General features: G+C 46.5%; 1 protein-coding gene across 1 annotated transcript in view; it reads right to left on the bottom strand.

The window, feature by feature from the left end:
- Positions 1 to 3048: 3048 nt before the first annotated feature.
- The window catches only part of TMEM198 (transmembrane protein 198), a 28634-nt gene continuing 22325 nt past the window's right edge, over positions 3049 to 9357 (bottom strand). The window contains exons 4-5 of the mRNA XM_018563051.1: positions 5756 to 5955; positions 3049 to 3240 (exon numbers count right to left, since the gene is read on the bottom strand). Of these exons, the coding sequence (XP_018418553.1) occupies positions 3097 to 3240; positions 5756 to 5955 (344 nt within the window). The 3' untranslated portion in view covers positions 3049 to 3096. The remainder of the gene's footprint in view (positions 3241 to 5755; positions 5956 to 9357) is intronic.

Genomic DNA, 9357 nt, shown 5'->3' with positions numbered 1-9357 from the left:
AATAAATTACTTTAACAATGAAGAACAGGGTCATATTTACAAAGGTCCTGGGGTTTGGCACAGATAAAAAGATTTGAAACAAGAGAAAAGGTCACCCTCCCATAAAGAACGTAACATATCACCTTCTCACAAGCAAGCCCACGGCCTCTCATTCACAGACACAGCTACACAGTCAGCTCGGCCTACCAAAGCCCGACGCTTCCACCGCGTGATGTCAAGGACAGCAGCAAATTAGTGAGCTGGGAACCCCTCTAGATATTGTGTCCTATCTCATCATGGCTTCAAAATCAATTAAATTTTCACAAGGTCATTTTTTTCAAGCATGGTTTCCATATGGATTGGTGGCCATGGGGAAAAACAGGCCAATCAGACACATTAAGAACTTAATAGTGTCAGTGGAACTGTTTATGTCGGATGTTCATTGGACACGACCAGTCATTAGGGAGACTAAACTATACTAACTTTTTTTTGTAACCCTTTTGTAAATATTAGTTGATGCAACCAAATGGCTTCCTTCTTCATATACTGTGAAGAAGGCGCTATACTTATCCTAGTGACCTTACAGTCAGTGGTGCTCATCCAATGCAAGGGAACCCTCCACCAGCCTTCCACCACCTGTACTGTTCTCAGTACTCAAACACTATTTCTCACAGATGCTTAAGACAAGAGGTCCAATGTTCCTCATGGCATTCCCATTACAAAATGGCTGCACCAAATGTGTACTAAATGGGGCTTATTCAATAGGCAGTGCAAGAAGCCAAGGACAAGAAACTACAAGTAAAAGATGATTGGCAACGATACTAGAATTGTTTCTTGTATTGGTAAATTAAATAAGATGCTGGCTAACCCCTCCATAGTCCAAAGAAGGAAAAATAAACAGGCCTTGTACATAAAATAACCAGTGGCTGTGCTGATATCGTACCTGTCATATCAGCTATATGCTATGGGGGCAGTGTGCAGGTCCATGATCCCCGCACATTGGATTAAGGCACCACATGGCACCTTATGGGTATATAAGCCCTGTGTTTGCAGACCATATAGAATGGCAGGGTCTATTCATCATCTGTGGCTGGTGGTGCATATATATCAGGGTCTGTTCATCATCTGTGGGTGGTGGTGCATATATATCAGGATCTGTTCATCATCTGTGGGTGGTGGTGCATATATATCAGGGTCTGTTCATCATCTGTGGGTGGTGGTGCATATATATCAGAGTCTGTTCATCATCTGTGGGTGGTGTATATATATCAGGGTCTGTTCATCATCTGTGGGTGGTGGTGTATATATATATTTTTTAATAATATACTATTTTCACCTTTTTATATAATTTGTTCCATCTCCTCTGATCATCCACAGCCCCTTTCACCCACTTCCTGTCTATATGTACTGCCTCCAGTGCCGGCTGCAAGTCACTCCTATGGGTCGGCTTCCTGACAACAGCAGACCATGCCAGGGCAATGTGTGCTGGCACAGCTGCTTGCAGCCCTCATCAGTGGAATGGTTGACAACGCAGGAGCACAACTGGCAGACAGTTGTCAATCCTTAACAGGAAGTGTCAATGCTTAACAGGAAGTGCCTGAACAAAGACCTTCGTGGCAGGATCATCAGATGATTTTTTTTTTGCAGATTTCAGAGGATCGAAAGTGGCTTTTGACATGACGTTAACATGTTACAGGTTTTGGTGACTGGGTTTGAATCTACGTTAAGCAAACTATGCACATTACAAAATGAGGCATTTGCAATAGGAACAAATGGTGGGGTCTGTAGGAAAACATTTCATGGGGGTTCGGGCAATCTGCAAAATGGTGGTGGTGGGGGGCAGTCTGTGTAAGAGGGAATGCCAAATGTGCTTGTACTATGTTATATAGGCTTGTACACTACATCCACTGTATGTAATGGAAAGGCCTATCTCAACATTCCACTCGTTGTATATCCAGCCAGCTAGGTCCTCGCTGGACCCAGACGTTCATTGAAATCAAATGAAGACTGTACATTCTCATTCTTCACCTCACAAGGGTGGGCACTCCAGCTGTTGTGGAACTACAAGTCCCATGAGGCATTGCAAGACTCTGACCGACACAAACATGACTCCCAGAAGCAAAGACATGATGGAATTTGTAGTTTCACCACAACTGGAGTGCCAAGGTAGGCAAAAAGGCCAGTTCCTCCTTCAGACGGTATGATGAATAGGGCTATGTGTGAAAAGGGGCTACTGGGCCACCAAATGCACCTTTGTTTGTGCAATCTGCACCTATTCCCAGATTTACAAATCATTTGCGAGCCATGACCTCCATTTTGTGCTGCCTCTCGTAAAATACATCACGTAGATGAACTTCCTATATAAGGGCAATGAAGGAATTATACGGGACTGTTGAACTGTGTCTGTGTCTTTTTTTTTGGTGAAGTCCCCTCATCAACAACCACACCGCAACACGCACCTAAAACACGCCACGTTCTGTCACCCCTCCCACCTTCTCCCTCCCACCCTTAACAATAATTTAAAAATCACCCATTGAAAAGCTCCAGAAAAGTCGATTACACCCAAACGAATCAGTATTGTGGCTTTTTTTTCCTGAAATGAAGTTTTTTCGCTTCTCTCCTATTGGTCACGGCATACGCGAGCCACGTCTTTGTACACTGAAATAAAAACATGCCCCGGTGTTCGCTATACGTGGCCAGCAGATGACATTATCATAGGCTCAGGGAAGCAGAAGCTTGGAGACGTAGGTGGATGGAGGTGTAGGCACAAAAAAGCGTACTGCCTGGCTGGGTCATCCAGCGGATTGAGTCCCAAAGGGGGTTTGGAAAGGGCCGAAATAGGGAGAGACCTTGAAGTAGCAGTGCAGGGAGGTAGGTAGGAATGGCTATGTGATTGGTGACTGTAGAGAGGTAGGTGGGAGTCAATGTAGAGCGGACGTAGTTCATGGAGTGTCCTGAAGCTCCTCGTTGTGCCGGCACAGTTGTCAGAATGTGGCGATGGGTGATGGATCTCCCTGTCGGAGTTCTTACAGTGCAATGCCTGAGTGTCGGACTGACCCCCCCCCAATTTTTTATTTTCTCCCTCCTGCCCTTCCTCCCCGCTTTCTTCATTCTGTGCTATACGCGGACAGCCGACACCGATCCCGCAGTCAGTGGCACGCGGGATCCGCAGTCGTAGTCCAGGTCCACCACCGTGTGAGCTCCGGTGATCCGGCCCCGAGAGGAACCCGACTGCTGGTCTCGGAAACTCTGAATGTAGCTCTGAGGAGGAAGAGGGAGATGTGTTAGCAAGGAGGAGTAACTGACAACAAATGTGAGCATTGCTAAGGGCTCACTTACCAAATGAATGTGTTTCAGTGTATAATAAAGGCCTCATTCACACGCGAATAGGCCGCACGTTCAGCTCTGTGCTTCGTATCGGCCGCTCCCGGGAAGGACAGGTGCTGCGTGTGATTAGTACGCAGCCCCTGTTCTTCTCTATGGGAGTACGCGGCCATACGCCCCCCCCCCTACGCTCACCCGCCCTGCACGTCCATGCGCGTGCGGGTGTCCGTACTCGTACGCTGACAGGATGGATCCTGTCTGCGTCCGAGCCGGGACACCTGCACCCGTACGGACCTGCACTTGGGTTGAGCTTACGGCGGCGTAGTCCCATAGAGAAGGACAGGGGCTGCGTACTAATCACACAAAGCACCTGTCCTTCCCGGGAGCGGCCGATACGGCCCTCCACGCAGCACGGAGCTGTACGTGCCGGCCTTTTCTTGTGTGAATGAGTCCAAAGAGGAACGAGCTGCCGCAGGTCTCCAAGAGCCGTAATATGCAAACATGTACGTCATACTTGTACCTTATGGCAAATGATGACCAGGGGCTTGGTGCAAACCCAGTTCACTTAAGCTCGTGGATACCTTCCTGGCCCAACCAGATGCGGCAGGGACATTTCCTGCTTTGTGGCTATGGGACAGGAAATGCACCTGCCCCAACTGATTGAGCAGAGAAGGGGGAGTGTCAATTATAGTTTTGCGTGAGCTCAAGTGCACACAGGTGGACTAGGTTCACACCAAGCCCCCGCACATTACACATGGCAAACTTACTTCTTAGTTTTCCCTCTTCTACCAATGAAAGGACCGTGCTCCCCATCTTCATTGTTGCCATCGTCTCCGCCCCCTCTGGACAGGCATGCTTTTTCTTTGGCCCTTGGGCCTACACTGATGATGTAACTCCCGTGCATGTGGGCTGGAGTTACATTGTCCGGAAACTTGGCTGAACTTTCAATAGAGGCTCCAGGAGTGTAGACTGCACTGCGCATCCACCGAACCAAAGAATTGCTAGCAAACAGGTACAGGAGGTTTTTTTGCAGAAGAGACAAAGTATCTTCTAAAAAGTTTACCCGCTAGGAATTTTGGGAGGAGGGACTTCAGTTCCACTTAAAAGCCTAACACCATTTTTTTTTAGCTTTGGACAAAGTGGGGAAGAGTTTTCTATTTCTGTGTCAGACCCCATTGGGGAGATTCTCTGATCTGTCCAAAACAAACTAAAAAAGTTTTGGACGAAGTTGCAAACACTGCAGTGTGCTGTCTGTGTCTGCTGCTCATGGTGTGGTGTGTGGACTGCCTTGCTCCGGACTGCTGGAATCCAGCTCTAATGAAGAAGCAAGGTCTCAGCCCCCGAAACATGTTGGCTTTGTGTGCAATCTTCCGGATTTTACAGTGGAATAAACTTCTATCTGGTTTAAAGCATCAGATACAGCCAACACGTTTCAGGGGAAAATGATTCACTCCTTCTTCGGGGCTTAGACAAAGATTAGTGATACAAAGACCATCTTCACACTATTGGACTGTAATAGGAAACCTTTCAAGTAGAGATGCAGCGATACCAGTTCAGATACCAGTGCCGATACTTGGCATTTTCATGAGAACTATCAGGGTTGCAGCGGTTGCAGCTGGGACCTGGCTCTGGCGCTCCACCACTGTCCTGAAATCATTAGTCTGTATTGTTTTAGAAAAACTGTCACATGACAATAAACAAAAATGTATCAGTACTTGTACTTGCAAAACTGGTATCTGTGCATCTCATATATATATATATTATTATTTTTTTTAAATACGTTAAAACAGAGATGTACAAATCCCGGGAGCTCCGTGACTGCTGCCTCCTAACTTCTGAATTTTTCTCTAGTCTAGTCCTGGAGCTGGAAAGGTATCTGTACTTGTACTTGTACCGAGTACTGTACTTGGTATCGGTGCATCCCTACTTTTAAAGGATCCAGTGCCATCCCTATCCACTCCCTGTCAGAGACAGCGGACATCCCAAAGTGGGTAGAGCCAGAGCCATAACTAAGTGTGATAGGGCCCCACAGCAACACCATTAAGGGGTCACCTGTCTCTCTAATCTCCATTTCAAAGGCAATTAATGATACAGAAATGTAAAAGTAAAATCACAAACCTTATATAGAGTACATTCATTTCCTAAAATGTATTTGCCCCTGTGCAAATAGCTGTGGGCCCCATAGGAGTGGCATGGTCTGCTATGACTAGAGGTCCACCTTTAGGTTGAGTTTCATCAGGTACACATGGCACTCATAACGATGGTCGTAATGTAACTGAGGAGAACAGAATTTAGTGTGCTGTGTATACGGTTATAACAAAAAAGGTCAGACTCCATAGACTGCTCGGCCCTCATCTGCCATCATCGTATGTTTTAATATTTCTATCCCATAACCCCTAACATGAGGGGAAGGTGGTATTAACTAATAGGAAGGACATAACAGAACACTTACGGGGGAAATGACATCGCCATCAAACCGGCGGATAGGAGTGGGCTTCCTCCGGAAGGCGGGCTCGGGCGGGTGGGGTGCTTTGTTCTGAGGATGAGGGTGATGGTGGTGCGGCTTCTTCTTCTTCTTCTTTTTCTCCTTACGTTCTTCTCTCTGTTTTATCTTCATGAGTTGGACCCGACGCTGCTGCCGGCTAATGATCACTGGTAGGGACAAGGAAAGGAATAGGTCACGTTGTGTGTGCCGTATTAGATTACAACATTTACAAACACAAGCTCCCAACTGTCTGTCCATCATTTGGAGGGACTATCAATCTTTTTTTTTTTTCACCAAATCCCTCTGTTCTTCTTCTTGTCCCTCTTTGTGGTCTGATGAATACACCTGTATAAATGTGTTGTTCTATAAGTGTTATATTCCACTAAGAATAAATAAATTAAAGAACTATGGGGTAAGTGTTTTTCCCCATAGTTTTTCTAAGGGTCACGGGAGGAGATATACTAGCGTTCTGCCGTGACCCAAAGCTCAGTATATAGGGAGCTACAGCTCGCGGTATACTGAGATCGCCGCAGCTGGGACGGATCCCGACATTACTGTCGAGATCCTCCCAGCTGTGTGATTGACAGCTGGCTCTGCCTATCTAGAGGCAGAGCCAGCTGTGCCTGCCCCCTCCCCTGTCTGTTTCGCCAGTCAGCGCTGGAGGATCGGAGTGGGAAGGGGGCGGGGGAAATCCCTGCAGGGAGCAGTGACTGGCAGCCACGGCTCTCTGCAGGTAGATGATCGAGAAGTGAGCGTGCGATGGTATGCGTTCGCTCACTTCCCGATCTATTGAGCCGACGTGTGACAGTTTCATTGTCACACATCGGCTCGAACTATGAGGATGAGTGAAAATCACTCACCTCATAGTTCTCCTTTAAAACCAGGAACCAGGGACCTTACTTCAAGGATCCGGGGCCTTCTCCTGCCATTTTAGGGCAGTTTCCATCACTACATTCATATACAATAAGAAGGAATTGTGATGAAAAATGTTTTCTTTATTGGCTCCATAAACGTTTTCAGATAATAATATAACACATCGCTTTTCTCCTATTTCAGACAGGAGAACATTGTCCAAACAGGCCCTACTCGTCCAACTAAATCCTATCCACCTGTGCTGCCACAATGGTGCATAGAATATGACAATCCATAGCCATGCTTAATGTTCACATTAGTGTGAGATGAGAATTTATATAGTTTATTTTCCCTAAGCCCTTTACTTATGGATATTGTATGGCTAAGTTCATGTACTGCCATCTAGTGGTTATTTTGGTTATTGCACATGTTTTTCTGTGTTCCCTTCCCTCACATCTATGATGTATTTCCCTTGTGTGTAATGCTCCGCCCTTCTTCTTCAATAGTCATTTCCTGTGTCATGGCTGCCTGTAACAGGATCACATGTTAATCTGCATTGCATGCTTGGAAACATTATCATCTTTGACCACCTTAAATACTGCCAATTCATTCATCTGCTGTATTCTGGTGTCTGCTGTAACCTGATGTACAGAATAAAGCACCTTTGTGGATGGAAACGGTATTTGGTGAGTTCAGCTATCTAATGAGGATTGTCCGCAATGATTATATCGGCTTATAGAGGCCAGGCATAGAGGTCTCAGCAAGGGCTAAATCGCTATTACAACAGAGTCAGAATACCACCTTTTGGGAAATCCACATAGTAGTGGTTCCTCAAAGAGTATAGAAGAGCTCTATCACCATATTGCACCGTAGAAGGTGTTAATGATGAATGGACTGTGTACAGTTTATTATAGAGCAGGGGTAGCCAGACTCCGGCCCTCCAGCTGTGGTGAAACTACAAATCCCATGATGCATCTCTCTCCGGTCATGTCTGTGAGGATCTTGCCATGGGATTTGTAATTCCACCACAGCTGGAGGGCCGGAGTTTGGCTACCACTGTCATAGAGGATCCCCAATTCTGCAAAGCAATTGTATCAAGAAAATCAAATTTATATGTCCACATGTCATTCCGAGTATCCAAAAATCTAGATATCCAATTTGCAATTATGAAATCTTTTACAGACTCTCCAGATGCAGCAAAATGTAGTTCAATCTATTATTACACTAAGGGCTTCATTCATAAAACTTAGGGATTTCCTAAACTCGTCAGCGCCATTTAGAGGAAAGACATCTGCCCGGCTATACGCTATGAAGCCTTTAATCTTTCATCCAACCTTTTATTCAAACTTTAAGTGATTGTATTTTTTATTTCGATGAGCCGGTAGTAGTGGTGAAAGAAATACTTGTGGTTACAAGCAATCATTTTTGGAGTAGTAACTTGTTGTGGTCCTCTGGGGGCATGGCGGGGGCGTGTCCTCTGCCTACACACTTTGTAATAAATGGCGCCCCTTTCTCATCTCAGAAAATTGGCCCTGGAAACCCATATAATGGAGACACTCTATCATTAAACTACCTTTAAAGAAGAACTCCAGATACATAAAAAGTTAACTGCTCATTTCTCTCTAGGGGCCGGAATACAGAAGATATATTCACCTGATCCTCGGTCCTGCTGCAGTGAGTGCTCATCTCTCTACCCCTCTGCTGCGGTAGAGTGCAATGCATACCAACCAATCAGATTTCTGCTTTCTTTCTCATCATCTACCTTTTCTGATTTGCTGCTGGAGCTCACTGCACTTAGTACATTACAAATGCTTGTTGAATGAGCCCTATAAATAAGAGGCAGACCTTCCAACATGACCCCCACCGTAATAACACTCTGCTCCTGAACTTCTCTCAGTGAAACAGGCAAAGAGCTCAATACGCAGATAAAAATACCTATATGCAGGTCCCCATAATGAGGTAGCCTGAAGCTGTAGCCACAGGCAGCATCTCTTTGGGTCACATGATGGAGCGCCAGGCAGAGCGGCATGGCCACTCTTCTGCACAATGTTTTCAGTGTACCTGCCACCCCCTCTCTGTCCAGAGGGTCCCAGGTTGCTATGAGCCTATGGGATATGGACCGGCATCCCACTCAGCTCCTGACAACTAGTGATGTCATTATAGGTACCTGCAATACCTATATGCAGGTCCCTATAATGAGGTTTCCTGAAGCTGTAGCCACAGGCGGCATCTCTTTGGGTCACGTGGTGGGGCGGCAGGCAGAGCGGCATGGCCACTCTTCTGCACAATGTTTTCAGTGTTCCTGCCACCCCCTCTCTGTCCAGAGCGTCCCAGGTTGCTATGTGCCTATGGGCCAGCGTCCCACTCAGCTCCTGACAACTAGTGATCTCTCTGGTTGCCAGGAGCTGGACAAGACGCTGACCAGAGCTGAAGCCAGGTTGCTAAGAGTTGGGTCACTCTGGCCGGCGTCTCACTCAGGTCTTGACAAACAGTGATGTCATTATAGGGACCTGCAATACCTATATGCAGGTCCATATAATGAGGTAGGCTGAGGCTGTTGCATCTCTTTGGGTCATGTGGTGGGGCGGCAGGCAGAGAGGTATGGCCACTCTTCTGCACAATGTTTTCAGTGTTCCTGCTACCCCTTCTCTGTCCAGAGAGTCCCAGGTTGCTATGAGCCTGGCAGGGAGATGTGTAAGGTCCATACACATCTCCCC

Source organism: Nanorana parkeri, unplaced genomic scaffold, assembly GCF_000935625.1.
Source record: "Nanorana parkeri isolate BGI_ZX_2015 unplaced genomic scaffold, ASM93562v1 scaffold626, whole genome shotgun sequence".
NCBI lineage: Eukaryota > Metazoa > Chordata > Amphibia > Anura > Dicroglossidae > Nanorana > Nanorana parkeri.
The sequence above is the reverse complement of the archived record's forward strand: the minus strand, read 5'-3'. Positions and strand labels throughout refer to the sequence as shown.